The 22,872-nt window shown below is 38.1% G+C and overlaps 3 protein-coding genes across 5 annotated transcripts; 1 reads left to right on the top strand and 2 right to left on the bottom strand.

Annotated features, from left to right (window-relative positions):
- Positions 1-702: 702 nt before the first annotated feature.
- On the top strand, positions 703-15,139 carry LOC110842681 (serine-rich adhesin for platelets). 2 transcript variants are annotated; one of them, XM_035847353.1, is made up of 8 exons: positions 706-1,596; positions 2,656-3,750; positions 3,985-13,944; positions 14,032-14,125; positions 14,191-14,357; positions 14,432-14,530; positions 14,603-14,682; positions 14,767-15,139. In XM_035847353.1, exons 1-8 carry the CDS (start codon positions 1,527-1,529, stop codon positions 14,950-14,952), a joined length of 11,751 nt encoding a protein of 3,916 aa, XP_035703246.1. In that variant the 5' UTR covers positions 706-1,526; the 3' UTR covers positions 14,953-15,139. The 2 variants fall into 2 exon arrangements, with proteins under 2 accessions (XP_035703245.1, XP_035703246.1); XM_035847352.1 differs by having other exon boundaries at positions 703-1,596; positions 2,656-13,944.
- On the bottom strand, positions 15,057-19,687 carry LOC110842612 (protein RUFY3). Of its 2 annotated transcripts, none has more exons than XM_022088377.2 (12): positions 19,058-19,687; positions 18,253-18,326; positions 18,070-18,183; positions 17,890-17,999; positions 17,620-17,827; positions 17,397-17,557; positions 17,078-17,321; positions 16,861-17,001; positions 16,265-16,362; positions 15,803-16,019; positions 15,441-15,734; positions 15,057-15,371 (listed from the first exon to the last, which is right to left on the bottom strand). In XM_022088377.2, the coding sequence occupies exons 1-12, from the start codon at positions 19,386-19,388 to the stop codon at positions 15,270-15,272; spliced, it is 2,094 nt and encodes a 697-aa protein (XP_021944069.1). In that variant the 5' UTR covers positions 19,389-19,687; the 3' UTR covers positions 15,057-15,269. The 2 variants fall into 2 exon arrangements, with proteins under 2 accessions (XP_021944069.1, XP_035703247.1); XM_035847354.1 differs by lacking the exon at positions 19,058-19,687 and adding an exon at positions 18,420-18,966.
- On the bottom strand, positions 19,536-21,644 carry LOC110842677 (hexamerin-like). The gene is made up of 6 exons (XM_035847355.1): positions 21,464-21,644; positions 21,287-21,406; positions 21,119-21,217; positions 20,889-21,035; positions 20,628-20,828; positions 19,536-20,550 (listed from the first exon to the last, which is right to left on the bottom strand). Exons 2-6 carry the CDS (start codon positions 21,305-21,307, stop codon positions 20,110-20,112), a joined length of 909 nt encoding a protein of 302 aa, XP_035703248.1. The 5' UTR covers positions 21,308-21,406; positions 21,464-21,644; the 3' UTR covers positions 19,536-20,109.
- Positions 21,645-22,872: the final 1,228 nt, after the last annotated feature.

Below are 22,872 nucleotides of genomic sequence, written 5' to 3'. Positions count from 1 at the left end.
TTGAACATACTTCTCCTCCAAAGCGTCATCATAACCACATTATCTTTTCTTGTGTCTTATTTCTTACTCCGGCCGGGACCTCGACCTTAAAATGTGCATGCAATCCATTATTCAAGTCTCAATTATTGAGTGAGAAAAACCAGCTGAAACTATTCAATTCAATAAATTCATGAACAAGGCAGCATGCGAAAGTACAAGTGAGGAAAGACATGCACACACACATCTAGAAAATCAACTATTATATTATGCTACATATTTCATACGAACATGATACTTGAAATGGGATTAATTAGTATCATTACACTGAGAATTGTTCACACACATACGCCAATAAATATTTTTCTTCGTCATTAAACTTGGAATGCGATTTAGCTAAAAGTTCACTCGTCCACTACCAGCATGTAAATTGGCAGTGGTCATTACGTTCATGTTCTTTCACAAATTTTGGGGATTTTTACATTTAACACGAAACATTACACAATACAAATCTGGTATAGAAATGTAGAAGTAAGTAATAATAAAAATAAAAACTAATAGTTTGTATGTACGACATAACACGGTTGAAGAAGCTTGCAAACTTTTTTTTCAACACGTTCATTTATAAATTAGCAGAAATATCTTATTTTTATATTAGAAGAAATAAGATTGCGTTGAAGAATATTTAGATGATAATTGCATACATATCAACGAACTATGTAGGATTGGAATTATGCCTCATTTCTAAGATAACGTAAAAATATCTGCTAAAAGTCAACAATCAAATCATGAGCCTCACATTTTCATTCACTCACTTTGATCAACAATGAAACAGCATGAGACGATACAGTTGAGTTTGTCAGTAGTCTTCTGAAAGTGAAAGGAGTTCTACATCGTAGGAATCAAGTCGTTTCATGCATTTGACAAAATCAATCGGCAAATGCATCATCGCATATTTGTTAAGTATTTCTGCATGTGTGTTGTGTGACATAACGAGGAACAAATATGCGAGTGGTTAATATTTAGTGCAGAATCATTTAGGTAATTAATTAATTGGGTGGCTTAATTAAAGTGATTGAAGTTTGAAAATCATGGTCTCAAAATTTGATAAGTGAGTGGTGGTGATATTGATATGTGATGTTTTGTGATTTAATAAATAATTCTAGTTCGAAATTGAAGATTTGTTTTACATATGTGATCTGAATTTTATTAGTCTAATACTTCCGGATAAATTGAAAGTTAAACATGTATAATGATTTTGCATGCATGATTAATATTTCTTATTAAGCAGTGATTAATATATTAAGATGACAGTTTGGTTTCGCCAGTTCGTGACGTGATAATCGTCCGTGGTCTGGTCAGCTAAATATATTTTGACGGGAACGTGATTCTACATGAAAGAGTCAAAATGTGACTACTAAAAGTTTTTGTGTTACATACGTGATAAAAAAACAATGAGAAAATCTAAATATAAGATTCGCCGACTTTTGTGTCGGTATATTTCCCGATAAATCAATAAGAAGGAAAAAAAAGTTGCATAACATTAAATTATGGTGTTTCTTATCAAGAAGGCAGCTATTATAGCTGTCCTTCTAACAATTCTCGGATTTTACTTTATGGGTAAGTTTGACGCCGGGGAATAATTATTTAAAAGGTTAACAATTTCATAAAAAGTTTACTAGATTGAGGTCCTGTCATATTTGAAATCAGTAAAACAATTAATTTTTTTCACATTTTTTTTGCCTAGTCATGATGAACTCTGATCAAAATCCAATTTTAAAACTCATCCCATAATAACGATCTGTAATTATTTTTCATTTATTGATCATACTCATTTTCATATCAGATCAAACAATGACATAATGCACACACTGTTACGTTGAAAAAGGCATCAAAAACTTGTTCGGCTTGCTCCACTTTTGGAAATGAATTTTTACCAAGGGTTGGTCTGCGTATGTTTAAGTGCATTAAGTAGTGCTGTTTTGTGCAGGCTTGTTTTGATCCCTTCTTATTAACACATTGTCCTATCTTTTCCTAAGTGAGACAACAAGTTATAAAGGGCGACCTTGCCTTCTCGTAAGAAAAATGAGGAATGAAATGAAAGAGAACAGAGAATGATGCCATATGCAATGTCATGCAACGCGTCAATTCCACTAGTTTTGCTGCTTCATATCATCGCACTCACAGGTGCACACAGTGTTATCATGAAAAGTTTATGCCTCCCTCATGGTAAAAAAACTAGTTTGTTTAACCAACTCTTCCATTATTTATGTACTTAAATCTAATAATAAGAACAGAGTTGGGATGTAAAATGTGCGACCTTCCTTCCGTGTTTTGGGGGTCTTGGTACTATTATCTTTATGACATTTGTCCACCCTTAAAACAAAGGGAAATGATGTTTTGATAAAATAAGTATCGTAGTAAAAAAGTAGGGACGATCTTCAATTCAAGGAGTGTCGAAATAATTAGATCAAAAGAAACTCCAGAAGGGAGGAATGTGTCATGTTGGTTTTTCTGATTGCGGTTAGATGAGCAATTTTGGGGAAAAAAACTAATACAATTTATAAAATGAGATTGTGCATCCCTGAATTGTATATTAGCCTTAATTTGATTTTTATAAGTGGGTTTACCCAATTTATTTGTATATTTAATGGTAAAAAAAATTAAATTATTTTCTAGATGAGATGAAGGCGCGAAAACCCATGTTTACAAATCCTCGCACCCCTTCATCCCATTCCACGATAACTTGTGACTGTCAACTTATCACGAATTGCATATCCTCCCTGAAACCGGGTGAAACTCCGAGATTCTGCGGATATGAGGGAATCCAAAGGAAAATCTGTTGTGATCATGCTTCTGAAAGTGATGGCGACAGTAGTTCCGGTGCATCTGGAGGAGTCAATTCGTTCCTGACGACGGCCCAGGAACAAGCTCAAGCTGCAAAATTTTATAGAAATCAGTTCCTTTATGACAATGAGAGAATTAGGATGAATGGTGCGAATGGAAATAATGAGGGCAGGGTTTCGAGCACGACGACAACAACGACAATTAGGCCTTCAACGAGGAGGCCCACTCCAAAGATGACCACGCCCAGATTATCGGCGAAAACGACGACGACAACGACGACCTTATCGACACCCACTTCAACCATTCCCACCACCCCACCCACAACAACTACTAGTTCCGTCACTACATCCGATACGGAAAAACCTAAAGAAAGCCGCCTGCTTTCTCCAGATCGGGAGGAATCGCTCAAAAACCTTCAACAACAAGCAGGGTCCTTCTTGGCCGAGTACTTTCCAGAGTATTACAACGACCTCGTCAAAAATCTGACTCAATTTGATAACGTTACATTCATCGAGAATATTCCCGTTCCTAATAAAGAAAAGACTTACAATAGTTCCAGCAGTACGAATAGTTTTAATATTAGCAATTTTAGCGAAGAAAGATTAAATGAGACTGAAAACGCGTTAAAAAGACTTTTTGATTTTGACGTGAATCTTGAAGACCTATTCACGACGACCCCATCACCCGATGTGGGAGGAGGAGGAGGTGGAGGATACAACCCCGGTGATGGCGATGTATTTGGGGAAATTGACTTTGATAATGTTGATTTAGACGAGCTTTTAAAAATTACGGGTCTAACTACGTCAACGTCCGCGTCGAATGTTAATGACGATAATGTAGGTACGAGTGGATATGAACCTGAAAATATTAACATTGGGAGTGATGTCGTCCTGCCGGAAACGACGACAAAGTCGCAGAATGGACCAGGTTATACTTATTCTGTGGTCAGCTCTAGTAGTAGTAGCAGTAGTAGTAGTAGTAAAAGTAGTGCTTTTAGTGGTGTATTAAACAGTATGGTGTCAAGTAGTAGTAGTTCTAGTTCAATTAGTAGCAGTAGTTCCCGCAGTAGTAGTAGTTCTAGTTCTAGTAGCAGTAGTTCATCCAGCAAAAAGAAAGTTGCAGCTAAAATGAAACCGAACAATTTTGTGTCTTCTTCTCCAGTGCCATTGCCAAACGAAGCAGATGGTAGTACGACTAGTGAGAACGTATTCTTAACTAATTCATCAACAACAACGATAGCAAGTGATTCTGTCAGCAATTTAGAGTCCACTACGATAGCCGGTGAAAATATTAGTCATGATGCTGTCACATCTACGAGCACAGCAACACCCATTAGTACTACGACATCAAAGAGTGGGGATGACGGAAAATCGTCCATTTTTGACGATACCCCTACCACCACCACGTCAAAAATCAGTGAGGAACAAGATCTTTCATCATTAAACCAAGGAGAAATTGCACCTCTAACTTCTACTATATTTCCCAACATTCAAAAAAATAATGAAATGGCGTCAAGCACAATCAGTTCCTCAACTAGTGACATTTTGTCAGAAACAACTACACTTGGAGCACCGGAAAATATTAGTCTTAACAATACTGATTCCTTCATCAATTTTGGAAATGTTTCCGATGTACAAAATTCTTTTGAAGAAATCACGACTACTAACACTCCTCTCTCAAATCATTCCACCGATTTAGACGATTCTCAAAAGTTTACTCACCAAGAAACAATTCCTGAGCTTGAAAGTACCACAATTCCAGTGACATCGTTGCTTTCATCAATTGATAATGTAACATCAACCAAGGAACCAATAGAAGAATTTAGCGTAACTAGTACAGAAAAGTATGTCGACTCTGAAATAACAACTCGAAGAAACTTTGATGATGCGAGCTTATTGGAAAATCCTGTCACTACTACTTCCATTTATATGAGTAGCAATATTGGGTCAAAGGAAAACCCAGTGACTACAGAAATGAGTGCGTCACCAAAAGATCTTGTCGAAGTGACCACAGTGCCTTCAACCAAAGCGAGTGAAAATTTACCTTCATTTGAGGATGTGACAAATCCAACTCAAGTCTCGTCCTCCGTTCCAACAGGACACTCATTACTTCATGAAGACATACAAAACGATGATATTCATGAACTTGGAAATGACCTTGGGGTGAAAGTTGGTAATGAAGATCACGATACAAAACCCACAGAAAAATCGTCCACCACAGAATTTTCGACGACGATACCATCAACTACTTTTAAGAGCGCAAGTAAAACAACTGAGACAACGACCACGTCTGAGCAAATTATTTCGAAAACTGAGGCAAACTTAGACGAAACTAGCACATCCAAAATGATAATTAGCAACACTCCATTCAATGATTACAACGAGTCTGACTTGTCTTTCAGCACAATTCCAACCGTACTTAAGGAAACCCGTCCTACCCTCCTTATCAGCAAGGATGATCTAATGACGGAGCAAAATCAGGCAACAACGACACCTGCACAAGGTCACGATTCTGAGGATATGATTTCAACAACACAACTTTCACCGCAAGTTGGCAAGACTGAGGATCAGCTAAAAAATGAGTATGACTCCTCCCTAAATGAAACTGATGCTCTTAATGACGAAGTTGTAAAGAAACTAGAAGATGGAGAAATCACTACTACCATGGGACACGAAAGTAGTAGCTCTACTACTATGCCGTCAAGTCAGGAGAAGACTACCACCGTGACACATTCAATACTTTCCACTAGTGCAAATCCTGCTGAAGAAATTACGACAGAAATTCCTTCCACCAAAATTAATCCAACAATGACCACTCCAAAGACACAAATCGTAGATAAATCAGTGTCGCCAATAATGGATTCCACCACCACACAAGCTTCCCAGTTTCCGTCAAGTGCCCCTGAACTTATTCAAGAGTCTGGTGACCTTGATCAGATAAGCACCACGATAAGGTCATCCAACAACGAAGAGCTGACCACTACCACTCCGCCCACGGTAATTACTGTGTCTCAACCAACTAGTGCCGCAACAACTATGAAGTTGAACGATATACCACAGACGACAGTTCCAAGTTTTGATGATGCAGCTATGACAGATGATAATACAAGTCCCAGCCCTATAAATTTGTCCAGCTCGATTAATGAAATTGGCTCATCGACATCAAGCCCTACCACTACAACGGAAAGGGATGAAATCCCAACTCGTAAAACTGAAATGGAAACCACCACAGTTTCAGAAAACTATTCACTAAACACAGTCCCTAGTTCTACAGGTTCTAGTAGCACAGAGGGTAAAATCATTGATGGAATTGAACCAATCCAAGATGAGGTGACCACAGAGGGTTTTGTAAAATCTAATACTACGACCAGTACAACAACACCTACCAGCACATCAATTACTAATGATATTGATGCAATAGTTACAACTGAAAGCGGAGAAACGACCATGAGAAGTTTAAAATCTGAAACTAGTTGTCTTACAACAAGTTCGACACCTAATCAAATCCACGACACAAGCCAAACTACTACTAAAACCAGCGTTGATTCTCAATCTGAAATAAATGAGATGATACCTACAACAACCGGAAGTAGTGTGTCAGAGGAACCGAACAGCAGTGCTGGTATCACTGAAGGTAAAATCACGCTTCTTGATGGAATTGAACCAATCCAAGATGAGGTGACGACAGAAGCGTTTGTAAAATCTGACACGACGACCAGTGGTAGCACACGTACTAGCACATCAATTTATGATGAGATTGATGCAGCCATAAACGAAGCAACCACACAAAGTTTAAAACCTGAAAATAATAATGGCGTCACCACTAGTTCGACACCTATGCAAGTCCACGACAGAACACAAGCTACTACTGCAAAACCTCACGATTCTGAATTTGATAAAGATGATGATGAGATGAAATATACAACAACCCGAAGTAGCGTTTCAGACGAATCAAGCAGTAGTTCCACAGTTGCTGGTATCACTGAGGGCAAAACCCCGCTTGTTGATGGACCTGAACCAATTCAAGATGAGATGACAACAGAGACGTCTGTAAAACCCGACACGACGACCAGTGGTAGAACAATCAGTACCACACCCACCAGCACGTCAACCAGTGATGATATCGATGTAACTCCTCCTGACGACGTTAAGGAAACCACCGCTAGCATGCCCCACGACAAGCCATCGGAAGCCACAAGTACAACAACTCCTGTAACAATCCAAGATGAGATAACGACAGAGACATTAGTAAAATCTGACACAATCAGTTCAACAACCACACCCACTAGCACATCGATTCGTGGCATTGACTCAACGTTTTCTGACGAAGCGAATGAAGCAACCACTTTCGGGAGCATGTCCCACCACAGACCATCGGAAGCCAATCCTACCACAATTTCCACAATATCTGATACCGCGACGCAAGGAGTTAGTCAAAATGATCATGCTGACCTTGAACCTGTTGTTGGAACCTCGCCACAATCTATAAATTTACCCAGCAGCACTGCAAACTCGTTGGATTTTGAAAATCCAGAATTAACAACTACAATGCGTATCTTGATGAAGGAAAGTGCCGATGATTCCAGTCCTCAAATTAATGACGATGAAAGCACGACGAAAAAACCTCATCTCGTTGTCACCACACAATTTACTCCATCTGAAATTAACGATGAGATAAGTAGCACCACAACAATGAAAAATTATTCAGGAAAAAGTACACCTATTAAAGATGAAAGTGGTGAAATTAAAGACTTGATGACGACAACTTTCAAGCCGTCAATTTCTACATCTGAGCTTTCTCCAACTTCCGAAACTAATGATTTTACAACCACTCAAAAATCCAAACATATAAATATTGACGATCTTTTGGGAGAAAGTTTGGAGAAAGCTAATGAAATTTGGGATAATGATGATGATACTAAATTAAAGTCGGAGCAAGTTGGAGACGATGATAATAATTCCAGCTCTGTGAAACCCGATACAAGCAAGATATCTGGTGACACTGAATTAACCAAACTGGATGACAAAAACGATGTGGAAAATGTCACTACTGAAATGGAACAGGCCACAACAGAGTCAAGTTCTCAACACGATGTCACAGAACATGTCACCACGACAAAAAATATCACATCTTCCAATCAAGTCACGAAAGCTCCTGAATCAATTTTAAGTGATAATGTTGAAAGCACTACACCGGAGAAAGTCGCGGAAAACGAAGAACAATTCTCAAAAGAAAATGACACCGTTACAACTCCAAGATTACCTGGATTGTCTTCCGATGGAGATGAAACGACCACAATACACAGTGATAGCAGAGATATGAAATCAGATCTTGGTATTTCTACCACTATCGCTTTCACTAAAGAAGCTGATAATATGAAGGATCAGGCAATTCTGTCCACTGAATCTTCTGATGGAGATGACTTTACTACAAGTAACAGTGCCATTAAATCGGATGCTGACATTTCCACCACCACTGCTTTCACTATGCTCAAAATTCCTCTAGAAATTATTACGACTACTAATCCAACTGTTTTACAGGATGATGCTGCATTACCCACCACCACCGCCAGTCAAACATTGTCCGATAAAAATATTGACTTCTTATCAACAACGCCTAAAATGCATCAAGTCTTGCGTAATGATAATGTTGAAGCCACGACTGAGGCTAGTACACTAACTAAAGAAGCTGATAATATGAAGGATCAGTCTATTTTGCCTACTGAATCTTCAGATGGAGATGACGTAACCACAATTAACAGTGCAATTAAATCGGATCCTGACATTTCCACCGACACCCCAGCTGCTACCACATCAAAAAGACCTAAAGCAACGACCATAAGTCCAGAAGAAATCAATCAAACTGATTTTGAACCAACTACAATGAGCCAGATCTCACCTGATAAAAGTACAGATTTCTCAACAACAATTTCACCAATTTCTCAAGACATGCACGATGATAATGGAGAAGTTAGTACTGAAAATGGCACGAAAGACGTTCCCACAATGGTGCCCAGCACAGAATCTTCTGTAATAAATGACGCAACAACAATTGGTAGTGCCAGAGAAATGAAATCAGATTCTGTAATTTCTACTACACCCACCACTTTCACCACGTCTAAGAAACCTTCTGCAGAGATGACTACAACAAACAGTCCGCACGAAGGGGAAGATCACGTTGATTTCACAACTATAACCCCCAGCGAAAAACAGATCACCCCGGAGAATTTACAGGATTCTGTACAATTATCTACCACCATTGCAAGTGTACCGTCCAGTGAAAGTTCAGATTTCTCCACAAGTTCTAAAATAGCTCAAATTTCACAGGATGATGAAGTCACGACTGAAAATGGTCTACTTACACAACAACCAATCAAGTTCATCACTATAACTACTGAACTTCCTGATGAAAATGGTGACACAACCACAATGGTAAATGTGAAGAAAGAATCGTCCTCCACTACAGCCACCAATTTTGTACAGCCATCTCTGGAAGTTGATGAAATTATGACCACCACTGAATCGTCATCCGGTAAGAAATTTTCAAACGAATCAAGTATCGCCTCTTCAACTGAAACACCAGAAACAACGACAAAAGACGAGATGGAACATACAACTGCGTTGAATCCTAAACTGCAAAGCCATTCTGAACAAATTGAAACAGTTCCAACTGAAAGCGGAGAAACGACCATGAGAAGTTTAACATCTGAAAATAGTGGTGTTGCGACACCTAGTCAAATTCACGACACAAGCCAAACCACTGTTAAATCCAGCGTTGATTCTCAATCTGAAAAAGATGACGATATGATGACCACAACAACCGGAAGTAGTGTGTCAGAGGAACCAAGCAGTACAAGTGCTGGTGTCACTGAGGGTAAAATAATGCTTGCTGATGGAATTGAACCAATTCAAGATGAGATGACAACAGAGACGTTTGTAAAACCCGACACAATGATAAGTGGTACCACACCCACCGGCACGTCAACTAGTGAGGGAATTGATACAACTCCTGCTGATGACGCTAAGGAGACCACCTCAATCAGTAGCGGGCCCCACGACAAGCTATTGGAAGCGACACCCACCACAAGTACAAAATTTCCTGCGACAATCCAAGATGAGATGACAACAGAGACATTTATAAAATCTGACACAATCAGTTCAACAACCACACCCACCAGCACATCACTTCGTGGTATTGACTCAATGTTTTCTGACGACGCGAATGAAGCAACCACTTTCACTATCATGTCCCATTACAAGCCATCGGAAGCCACACCCACCACAAGAACAACTCCTGCGACAATCCTTTCTGATGAAATAGAAATTACGACAGAAAATAAGGCTCTTCTACCGGAAACGATTCAGAGAGAAAACGAGACAATGACGACAGAAACAACAATAATTTCTACCTCCAGGAATGAGCCCACTACGATAATTAGTCACCATTCTACCACAAATTATTCCAATACTTCAACAATGACACATACAAATGGTTCTGACACAGAAATAAATAGAGACGAGAACTTTGATTTCACCACAACGGAATCTCAATCGAATGGTCAAAATGTGCCCATTCAATCCTCTTTTGCGGGCAAGGATGAAGAGTCTACCACATTAGAAATACCAGCAGAAAGAGAAAACAGCAAAACAGTGAAAGTAGAAGGAGAAAACCAAACCGCTACTTCTGAGAAAAATGATTTACTAACCACAACAACTTCGGGATCTGCTGAAATTTATATTAATACAAATCCCGCAGAAAATGATTTTGGACCACAAACTACTACAATAAAATCAGATTCTGACTCAAATGGACAGGAAATTGATTCCACAACTACCAAATCACAGTTGAATCAAAATATAAACATTTCAGATGCTACAAGTCAATCCTCTATCGAAATCAAGAGTGACAATAGTTCGACATCTCAGCCCGAAGAATCATCTACGGGCGAAAGCTTGAAAAGCCAGATGGATATCTCCACAGAGAAAATTACAACCACAAAAAAATCTATTGAAGGTGAAAGTACTACAGAATTTGATCTGGGTTCGGAAACTACAAGGTCTACCCCTACAAAAGTACCGAAATTAAACACAAATGAAATTGAACTCACAACTATGGAACCAAGTCAAAACGTAAACTTGACAGAGTTTACAACAATTAATCCACCCATAAATGAAGGGCTTGATGAAGTTGATGTAAATAGTAAATTTGGCCATCCTTCAGATCAAAGTATTACAACAACCCTCGTTCCCCTGTACCCACCCGAAATAATTTCCACCTCTTCAGAGAGACATGTAACCGATGAATCATTCATGACTACAGAACATCCTTCTGTCACTTCTACGGCGCCACAGTATTCCAGCACTCCGGATTATAAATCTGATACTATTAGTAATGCGACAACCACCGAAGGATCAATTCATGACGAAAGTACAACCGTCGAGGAAGATGACCTCACATTTACGGAGAAAAGCACAGTTAGCAAAACGGATAGGATTTCAATCTCTCAAATTCGTCCGTCCCAGCAAAACAAGACTGCGTCGACTAATGATGATCAGATGAGACATGAAACCGATGAATCATTCATGACGACAGAACATCCTTCTGTCACTTCTACTATGTCACAGGATTCCAGCAGTCCAGATTATAAATCCGATGGTAGTATTACCAACATGACAACCACAGAAGGATCAGTTCATGGGGAAAGTACAACCACAACTGTTGGGGAAGATGACCTCACATTTACGGAGAAAAGCACAGTTAGCAAAACGGGTAGGATTTCAATCTCGCAAATTCGTCCCTCCCAGGAAAACAATACTAATGATGATCAGATTAATAAGAAACTGAGTGATGAAATTATGGATAAACTTGACCATATTGATGTAGGATTGAACATGAGTACAACCACGGAGTCGAGTTATACGGACAAATACTTGGATAACCCAACGTCAACTACTTCGTCCTCTATTTTAGAAAGTACTACAGGCATCCTTGCTAATGTAGAGCCTGATAAATCAACTTTTACGACTTATCCATACGATAAAATGACCACAGAACAGACTGATAATATGGAAATGAGCACTGCTACTTCCACCATGTCCAATATATCTAACGAGATGATGGAGAATATCACTAACCAGCCAAGTGTAAAACCAACACTGCCCCCACCTTTCAATTTTATACTTAATATTACTGAAATATTGCCAGAACCGGGACCAGTTTCAGAACCGACATCTTCTGTTAACACGAGTGAAATATCCACATCGACGATATCGTCAATTTCTTTGATTGGTCCTTCCACGGAGAGAATTGACGATTTAACGAGTACGGTATCATCACTGATTACGATGGACGATTCTGACCTACGAGCTGATAAAATGTCTGAATATTCCGAAAATAAAACAGACACTGAATCCCCACCTACCACAATTCTGCCCGGATTGAACGACCTGGAATTTGTTCCTGATTACCCAGAACAATTTGTAGAACATGATTGGGACCCTGAAGCTGAGAATTTGACTGATCAAGTCACCACGGCAAGACCATTTGTAAACACGACGGATAAAAGCAAGTCGAATGTAACTGAAAAGGCAAGGAAATTAGCTGTGGATGCAATTATCATGGATAGTACTCCAGCAGGAACGGGTCAAGATTCTGGAGAAAGTGCTGTTACACAACATTCAAAGGTGTCGTCAACTGAAAGTTCACACTCAACTACGACAGAAATTTCACAAACGACACCTCAAACTGAAATTTATCAATCGACCCCACCAGAAAGTCCACAAACAACACTGGCTGAAATTTCAACACCAACAGAAAGTATGACGACGACGAATTCACCGACCACAACCAATCCTGCATTCGTCGCAAACTCAACCGATGATCCCCAGACAATAGTTTCTTTCATAATTTCTGTCAGTGCAAGTCGAACAAAATCTTCTAAGTCAAGCTCATTTAGAGAAACGACCACTCAAAATATTACTTATGCACTTTCTCTCAATCATACCGAGCATGAACCTATTTCCATCCACTCGTCATCGTCCCTCAACAGTACAACCACCACATCCAAAACACTGGATACCTCCACTGATAATAATTATGAAGTAATTTTCGATGAAAATACCTCAACTAGCAATCCTCCAATGCTTCTTGAAGTTACGACAACGGTGGACAAGGAACCCGCCATGACAGAAACAACTATGCCAGAAATTAACTTGCAAACAACAAATGCACCGACTCCTTCAACAACAACAGAGCACATAGAAACTACGTTATCTCCGTTGCAAGATTATACGGACGCAAGCACAACTAATAAAACAGAAGAGAAAGCAGATGAACCGGAAGAATTGAAATTTGATGACAAAATCGCGCCCATCACAGAACCAACGCTAGATTTTGACAAAAATTACACCGAAAATGCCACCACACATAAATTAGAAACTTCAACAATAACGACAACGGATGAGCCCTTATCAACTATTTCTTCCACGAAGACGGAGAAAGTCCTGCCCAGCACAGAACCAACGCTAGAGGTTAACCTAGATAATACTGAAAATACAACTGACATCGATCACACCACATACAAATCAGAAACTTTAATAACAAGAGTAACCGATGAGCCCTCATCAACTATTTCTTCCTCGACGACAGCTAATGAGCCTTCAACAACGACGGAGAAAATCGCCTCGAAAAACTTGACAACTTCAGACGACGCGACCGATTTTGCCGATTTGTTCACCTCTCATTCAAAATCGAACCCCAATTCTAGTCTAATTCTGGACATTATTATGCAACCCTCATTACCAACTATCCTTATAAACTCCACTACTTCCGGTTCAACCAGTACTCCACAAAATAATAAAACTGAGGAAGAAATTTCTCTTCTCATCTCAACCGGTCGAGGAAACAGGTCCTTGACAAATTCAGAAGCGATCGACTTGGCAAAAGAATTGGGATCACAAATTTCCAACGTTGTGGACCAATTATTGCTCACAACACATAAAAACTTTCATCTCCTCCCACTCTTTACCGAGTGTGCGAATGCGAAGAGGCCCAGGAAAAAGTCTCGCGTCCTTAATTTGGAATACGAACATTTGTCTCACGTAGTCCGACTGGGGGCGATGGGTAATTACATACATAATTTGCATTATCTTGACCTGATTTGAAAAGACATCTACACAAATTAAATTATTCTCTTTTTGTAATGCACAGAACCCGGTGGGCTAGTATATTCTTGTGCTGGGACACTAATTTCGAAGCGATACGTTCTCACCTCGGCGCAATGTTTGCAGAACAAATTCCCAATGTAAGCAAAATGAGGATGTCTCACTATGAAGCATTTAAAAAACTAATGTTTTTATGAATTTACAGCACCACAACCCTCATTGAAGACGAACTAAACAATAAACACTACGTTGATGTCGAGTCCATCATTTTACATCCTAAATTCTCTAATCAAACAAACCATAATGACATCGCCTTGGTCCGCTTAAAGGAGGAGCAGGTCGAAATAAAGCCAATTTGCTTACCCTTCGAAGGTACACCGAAACTCTAATATTATTAATTAAGAAATATGTATATATTATCATTTGCTGTTTTCTTACTTTTCAAGACGCTTACGGAATATGGGAGTCCATCCATCAAACTCCTGGTGATACTGCGACGCTCTCAGGCTGGACCAAGAAGCACAATAAGAAGGTCGACATGGACGGTATGACATGGATATAAATTATTTATTACTATGCTGAAGTTCATGTAAAAAATCTAAAAATTTTTTTTTCAGAAACCACTGTCGACATTATCCCAGAGAAAAATTGTACAGCTTTGCTACACAGAATCTCCAAAAGTTCTTCCAATAGTCAGGTAATTTATTAGCTCAAGTTTGGTCATAAAAGTGAAAGTGACTATTTATACAGATATCCACATTTTCTCTTAATTATTCCCCAGATCTGTACTTCATCCCCCATCTCCTTCCCCAACTACTTTACTCGAGGCTCCCCCCTCACCACGGTCATGACTCGGCACAAGCTCTACTTCCAAATCGGAGTTTTGTCCAATTATAATGACCACGTGCAAGTCCACGAACGTACATCGACCCATCTCCCGTGGATCTTGGACAGTATAGAAGAATAATAAATAGCGGAATTTTTGTAGTCTCCATTTTCTAGTTATTCATCGTTCATCAGATGTATATGAAATATTGTTGTTAGTGTATACGAGCTTAATTATTTAAAATATATTGACAGTTGTATATGTCCTTTTATTACGATACTTGTACTTTTTAAAAACGTGTATAAAAATGAGTTTAAAACTGATTGTATATTTGCATATATAGATTCTTGGTTTCATTCATGATTCATTCATGGTACTGGTTGAGATATTTTTTAAATAGGTATAAATTTATATAGTAGATAAATATCGGTTTGATTCATTATATAGTTTCAATTTGGCTATTTGTCCAGCACAGATGGTCCGGATGAGGAATTTGTTGTGTTAAAACGTACCAGCCCCTTTCCGTAGCACGTATCACAAACTCGGACAGCTTTCGAACTCTGCAAAGCCAACCTTATTAAATTTCTGATTCTTTTAAAATATGAGTTACTGTAAAAATGATTACGTACTGAGGCCAGCTCCATCACGTTGTCGGAACACTGTCCACAAAATATTTCACCACAGCTTCTGCAATGATGCTTTCTCCGCGTTAAACTAAATTCTTTTGCACAACTTTTACAATGGCTGAATTCTTTGTCACTTTTCCATTTGAGCAATCCCCCAGCTTCACGCATTTCATCGGCGAGTAGTTTCGATTCGGCGACTTTGATTCCCATCTCCTCCAAAGTTTGCTCTTGATCTCGAACCTGTCTTCTTAGCGAGTCCATCTCTTTTCCTGCCATTTCCAGACTTGCAGCTGAATCCTAGGATCGATATTAATCACAGAATTTGATTATCATGTATTTATGCAAATTTTAATTTGGAATTGTACCCTATTTCTAGACTTTTCCTCCAACAACTTTTGCATCAGATCCGAAATCTTTGACTTGTCCTTGAGCGTTGTTTCTTGGAGGGTTATCCGCCACTCCCTCTCTACTCTGAGGTCCCCCTCCGTCGTTGACAACTGCAACTCCTTCTCCGCCAATTTCATGCACACGCTACGACTGTCCTTTTGGGCCAGGCGAAGCTCCGTGTTGGCGTTGCTCATTCTACATTGCGAAAAATAAAAATAAACTGGTAAATAATAATCAAAAATAAAAACTTGAATCATAAAGTAAAAGGTACTGGCAAAAAATAATGTGCAAGAATTTTAACATATTTATAAAAGAAATTAATTAATTGATTTATGCAAGTTCGTAATTTTATTTGAAATTTTATTTATTTTTCAGTAATCATTTTGCCAGCAACTCATATTTTATAACAATGGGATATTCAATAATATTGGTCAACATACTTTTCCTCAATAAGTCTCACAGTTTGATCGCTACGATTAACTTTTTCTTCTAATTTGTCACACAATTCGGTCTTAAACTTGACCGTTGCCTCACATTCCTTTAAAGCAGAAAAAATAATACTTTTTTATAATCATGGCTTTTTGCATTCTTTTTTTTCTTATCCACTACTACTCTTCCTCTCTTCGTTTCTTTGCATTTTTATCTTTCTGTAATTCATCAAAACTTGGAATGCGATTTTTATGCTCGCTGCTGGGCGTGGTAGCGGATGAACTTTCTCCAAATGGTTTTGTCCCATCGAGGTTTTGTCGCGTTTGGCCGGTTGCCTGTTGACCAGTCAAAACGGTCAACAATGACGCAATGTGTTGTGATTTAACTTGAAGTCTTTCGACAACGCGGCCCTTGTCGTGGAGTTCTTCTTCGCATTCCTTCCATTAATTAAGCAATTGGGAGAACGATTAGAGAATTGGACACATTTTGGTATGTAGTAATAAGCAACGATTAATATCAAAATCATACAGTTAGTTATACACAAATTATGGTAAGATGTATAAGAAATTAAAAATATATGTAAATATTTATGGATTGGTGAACCCACCTGTAATTTTTTATACATTTCCAAGTTAATAGATTTGATATCATCCAACTGTTTGCGGAGGGATATGACCGTGTCCTGCTTTTCGTGAACGTCCTTCTCCATTAATTTCATGGCTTCTTCCATCTCTTTGTTTTTACATTTCTTTGTTAAATAATCAAATTGCAATTAGTTTATGGTGTTGTGATGAATATTTATTTACATTGTAGATTTTTCCTACCAAACTTTCATTCTCCTTCTCCAAAGCTGTAATTACTGATGGATCTTTGTCAGCAGAAAAGTTTTTCTCGCTGGATGCGGTAGAATTGCTACCACCAAGATTCTCCTGACTTTCACTTTTGATCTTTTTATTTTCTGCCTGCAGAGATGCAATGACATTCTTGGCTCGAGTTAAATCCTCTGAGAGCAAAGCGTTTGTAGTTGTTAAAGTTTCAGTCCTGGACTGAAGATTGGCCACGGTTGCACTGGAAAATATGTGAAAATATGCGTACATTGACTGATCTGACTTTAATATTATGTAATTAATGTAATCATCTCACTTTAAATGCCGATTAAGTTCTTCAATATAATTTTTCTGGTCGAGCATATTGTCAATATCTTTGTCGGGTTCGCCCACCTCACCACCTGATTCCGAGGATCTGGACGACCGTAAGTAGAGAGAAAAGTCTATGACGCCCTGTGCGGAATCGAGGTCTTCCTCCTGGATATATACATTTTTTTGATAACATGTTAACCAAGATTTCGTCACTTTCATTTACGAACCTTGAGACAAAAGTTGCAATCGATAACGTTTAACCCGACGAGCAGCCCGGATAGGATGACGGCTTCTTCCGACATCATTAGTGCAAAGGGTTCGTAGAATTCGAGTAAAACTTCTTCCCTCACGTCGACTAATACTTTGAAATAATCTGCTAGCTTCTTTTGCATCAGAGCCAACCTCATGAATGCTCTACCACGGCCGAGATGCGTGCTGAATTCATAATTAGATTTTATTTTTCTGCAAAAAACTTTCCAATATTTTACTAGGCAAACCTGACAGTGGGCAAATCTCGGATACTATTTGTGATATCTTCCGCTCCATTTGTGTACTTTTCGACGAGCTGGAGTACATCCCATAATTCTTTTTTGGGGCCCAATAAACCCTGATGAATTCATGAGTTAACGATTTAATAATTTCTTCGATATTTTTAACTAATTTCTGCGAAAAACTACCTTCTTTGGTTTTAACCCGTGACGCATGGCGTGTTCCAGGACGATAAAGAAGTGTAAAAGTGGGGGATGTTCCGGCTCCAAATTTCGCCCGTGTCGTAAACTCCATTCAATCAACTATATGGTATATATGCACATATAATATATGAATGTGAGGTATGCGCATATTTTTAAGTTATTTTATACCTCTTTAATGACAAGTTTTGTGATATTGAGTAAATTTTGGCGTTCAACGTGCGTCGGGTCGCGAAGACATGATTCTAAATATTTATTAAATATATGTCTTATTAAGATATCTTATCACAAATCAAAAATAAGTTTACCACAGAATACTACTAATTGCATATCTGTACCGTAAAGTGCAGTATTGATATATTCCGGACTATGCAGACTATGCCTATTGTTTAAAGGAACCTCGACATCGTCCAACTGTCTTAAACAGAGCCAATCGCCGTCAACAGAAACACGAAAATTACACAGGTAAATTGTGTCTTGATTTGACTGTTTGCCCTCAACGTTACTATCTTCCTTCATTTTGAGAGATATATTTGTTGCAAAAAACTATACCTTCTTTCTTACCCGATCTGTTATTAATATTACTTACTTTTTTACAAATATTTCTTGTACTACTTCTCAACCCTGCTGGGAGAATAGAAATGTCAGAATAAATCCGGAAAATCGATCCAAAATTGCATATACACTGAGGAGTGAGCACCACCCGAGAAAAATAGGAGTAAATTTGGAGAAAGCTGCCCGGAGAAAGTTATCGATTCCTTATTATGTGTCACATTCTGCCCCATATGTAACTTTTCATGACGCTGATGACTATATCCTAAACTAAATTGGTTCCGTTAATACCGGTTGATAACAATAAAAAAGTATGCAATTACATGAATATATCTTGTTTACACAGTTTGACGTGACATGTCACTAATATAATCTCACTAAAATTGTGCAAAAAAATGACCCACAATGAAGAACACTGGCTTACCTTTATTTCTGGAAATTCCCTTATCAAAGCTGCCACCCCCACTGCCACTACTGCTCCCAATTCGTGACATGATCCAGGACGACGAATCGCTCCAAAACCGCTTGGCCCCACCACCACCACCGGTTCCACTTCCGATGGAAAATGAGGGACTTAGAAGGTCACTAATATTGTCGCCATCGTCGGATTCGCCACTCCCACCACCAAAAACCATGTTCATCGTCCTTGAGCTCATATTTGTCGTTGGGGGTGCCTTGTGGGGGTTGCCAGCAGATCCACACTTTTCTCGAGGGGAGGAGGTTGACGATGAACCGTTTTCTTTGTCGTTGTCCATCGTACTTAATTAATTAGTTATTTTGTGCAGCACAGTTAATAAGTTGATCAAACCATAACTATAAAATTATTTTGCATAATAAAACTTTCACCGGATCTAAGATCATTTTTGGTATACATTTTTTGGTACTTGTACTTTTTTGTTGAACACATTTTATTTTTATGTAATTCTGATTTTGAACACGTTATAATTTTACTATTTTTGTAATATAATTTCAGTTTTTGTGAGTAACATGTTCTATTTCTTATTGTGTGACACGATTATCATATAAAATTCTTAAAATTAAATACATAAAATGTAAAATCTTAACGCCCACAAAGAGAATTGAGCTACAGAAAAATTAAATATGACCCTTGTTCGCTCCTTTATTATACCAAGTTTGTGTGGATGAGAAGATTTCGCAGTTAATAATTTAAAGGCTATTCACACTATTTTACGATGGACTGTTGTAACCTGTACTGTAATGTAACATGTAACTCGTGTAATATGGTTGCTCTTACTTATGTAATGACAAAAACAACAGAAGAACTGTTCTTCGGGTGAGTTCAATTCCTCCGCTTGTAAAATCACTCGTCCAATAGAGAAGTGGTTTTGATTAATAAGTTGACTTTGTAAAAAATTAACTGATTTGCATGATCAACGGTCGGGTTTAAAAAAAAATGTAAAAGCACACAAGTTTCTTAAAATTTTCTGCTGTAAAAATATTTGTGTAACAAGAAGATCACAAACTATCACTGTATTCGTCCTCCCCACTTTCCATGATGGAATCGACTTGAACAATTTTATAATTTTCTAAATCCTTCAAAACATTTTCGGATTCAAATCCCCTGTCGAACGGGAATCCAAAAGATTTTGTGGATGTGGAAAGGTCTTGTGGAAAGATCTTGCTAAGATTGGCACCTTTGCAGAGGGTGAAAATATTTTCATGGCCGGATGATGGTGTGATTATTGCAAAGAGTAAAAATTTGAGAGGTTGTTGCTCCCCACCACCCTTCGGAATCATGAGATTTGATGGAAATCCGCAATTTATAAGCTTTTTGTTGGCGACGGATAAGTGGGTGTAACCTGTCTCTGCGTCTATAACGTCTTGAAGCTGTTTCATGAAGGAATGGTCTCCTCGGGTGAAGAGGGGGGAGCTTGTGGAGGAACGGACGATTTGGTTCTGTGGGGGATTAATTAATTAAATGTTTTATGATACGAAATTATTAAATGGTTTGATAGAAAAATTATGATGATAACCTCTCCGTTTTTTATTTCTATTTCAAAGTGGTCCATTTGAAACATGTACTTGTAGTAGTCACTGGGATGGATTGCCTTTCCATCAAAATCAAACTTTGGAGATAGGAATATGTCAACCGTTGCATTAGTTTTGGGGTCTAGGAGTGATTCAATTTTTAGTTGGTAGTCGAAATTTGCGTGATTAAGCATTCGTTTTCCGACCTGGAGAAAGTAAGTAGCGTTATGTACATGAAAGTTATTACTTTTTCATATCAATTGTACCGTCGCTGTTTGGTTGCATTTCTTAATGTAGAACCTTTTATGATTCCAATTTGTGTAAAACGTGTCTTCCTTTCGCCCAGTTATGTCTTGATCTGGATAATCGACTTTCAGAGATTCGAGAACAATACCGTCAAACTTTAGATCGCCCTGAACATTAAATAAATATGAGGCATTTTAAATATATAATAATTTTGTATGGAAGTATACTAAATTTTATATTTAATACCAACCGAAGTGTATGCTTTCATAAGCCTTTCTTTCGCCGAAAGGGCAAAGGAATTCAAGTGTTTCAAAATGTAATAAAAGCTTTCGAGGTCGTTCCAAGATTTCTGAAGATATTGCATAAATTGAAAATATTATGGTGGAATTACAATTTGATATGTTTCGTTTAAAGGTACCGATTCATGAGTCGCAACCATGAGTAGTTCAAGAAAATAATTTTTCCCATTTCCAAACTTTTTAAGAATTATATTGCCAATTTGGTCAAGTACATTTGTCCTGTTGGGTCCGATAGGCCCCTAAAATTTTTGTCATTTTGATTATAAATTATTTCATTAATTGGTCAAATTACTTACATCGTGGTACTGATGAACCTTTTCCGTTAGTACTTCATCAATTTCTCGAATTAAAACATTTTGAGCTCCAATTTCCCAATCTTCCAATTCCTTCAAGTTGCCTTCCGCAATTCGAGCTCCATTGTACCGAGCGTATAGTTGGCTGATCACATACCTTCGGGTGAAAGTTGGGGTGAAAGTAGCAACAGAAAATTATATAATTTTAGATTTGCTTATTTACTCATACATGAAAAGTTCCCCATTTCTATTTTTCGAAATTTTATCCTCCTTATCCTTCCACCAAATTGGATTGTAGAGAAACCAGCTAACATAGAAGGATAAAAGTCCTGGATCTTCCAAATAATATTCAATGCCTTTGTTCTGGGGATAAAATTTCAATAAAATTCTCCCAAAATTTTTTAAAATTATTTATTAAAGTCTACCTTATTTAAAGTTTTTGCTATGTCATCAATACTCATTTCATCGTCCAACTGACCAAGGAGCAAATCTGAAAAGATGTCATGTGGTGGTGGAATCTTGTGATAATCTGGCTTGTTCACCACAACGGAAGCAAACGCGTGAAAAAATTCGACCGGGTTGGCATTTTTCTGCAAGAGATACACTCCAGTTTTGTAAATCAGCTCTGACTTGTTCCAATTGTCCCAGAATATTTCAAAAAGATGTTCCACGTCGTTGAAGCCGTGCGTCACATAGTTCTTAACCGTTGTCTCATTCGCATATTCCTTGATGTGGTCAATCATGTCAAATTTTAACTCGGTCATTTCTTTACTGAGCTGTTTGCAGTTGTGGAGGCTATTTAACAGGGTTAGAATTTCTTTTTGGCGTGACAGCCATGCTTTGTCGACATGGATCAAAGAGGGTCCTGAAAAGTTAATAATGGAATTTTATATCACAATAACTTTTGACTTTTCCCCGTTAAAAAAAACTACATCTTCTTGTTCTAACCTTTATCAACTTTTTGTACCGGAAGTGGATTTTTACTTATCTTCGGGGGTGGAACTGTAGTGGAGTTTTTAATTTTGTTATTTATTACGGTAGCCTCATTTTTACCTTGATGAGCTTTTTCCTCCCCATTACAAAATCGTGCCCATAAAAGTAGCGAAAGCACCCACAATATTAGAGACCACCCCATTTACAAGAATTAAGAAAATTTAATAACATGGGTGGTATTAAGAATGACACATCCTTATTAGAAATTAGAAACTTATTAATTAGCATGCCCGCTATAAATGTGCATTCTCGTAAACTATAAACATTACCAAGAATTGTATGTATATGTAGCATATTTATAATTCGTTATGATTATTATGGCTGTGAATGGACTTTATTATTTAATTGCTGCATGCACTATTTACGCACCGTCCAACCATTCATAATTAGTTTGTATAGAAAGTTTCATGTTTATAACG

Source organism: Folsomia candida, unplaced genomic scaffold (genome assembly GCF_002217175.1).
Source record: "Folsomia candida strain VU population unplaced genomic scaffold, ASM221717v1 Fcan01_Sc002, whole genome shotgun sequence".
In the NCBI taxonomy this organism is placed as follows: Eukaryota; Metazoa; Arthropoda; class Collembola; order Entomobryomorpha; family Isotomidae; genus Folsomia; species Folsomia candida.
The sequence above is the reverse complement of the archived record's forward strand: the minus strand, read 5'-3'. Positions and strand labels throughout refer to the sequence as shown.

Bases quoted from the DNA above. Each gene is read 5' to 3' on its own strand.
- LOC110842681 (XM_035847352.1), top strand. From the start codon at position 1,527: ATGGTGTTTCTTATCAAGAAGGCAGCTATTATAGCTGTCCTTCTAACA. The intron at 14,126-14,190 runs GTAAGCAAAATG...ATGAATTTACAG, and splicing joins TTGCAGAACAAATTCCCAAT to CACCACAACCCTCATTGAAG. The intron at 14,358-14,431 runs GTACACCGAAAC...TTACTTTTCAAG, and splicing joins AATTTGCTTACCCTTCGAAG to ACGCTTACGGAATATGGGAG.
- LOC110842612 (XM_022088377.2), bottom strand. From the start codon at position 19,388: ATGGACAACGACAAAGAAAACGGTTCATCGTCAACCTCCTCCCCTCGA. The intron at 17,322-17,396 runs GTGAGATGATTA...CATATTTTCCAG, and splicing joins GAACTTAATCGGCATTTAAA to TGCAACCGTGGCCAATCTTC. The intron at 17,002-17,077 runs GTAGGAAAAATC...TATTTAACAAAG, and splicing joins AGAAGGAGAATGAAAGTTTG to AAATGTAAAAACAAAGAGAT.
- LOC110842677 (XM_035847355.1), bottom strand. From the start codon at position 21,307: ATGGTTGCGACTCATGAATCG. The intron at 20,829-20,888 runs GTACAATTGATA...TACTTTCTCCAG, and splicing joins AATGCAACCAAACAGCGACG to GTCGGAAAACGAATGCTTAA. The intron at 20,551-20,627 runs GTTATCATCATA...AATCCCCCACAG, and splicing joins TAGAAATAAAAAACGGAGAG to AACCAAATCGTCCGTTCCTC.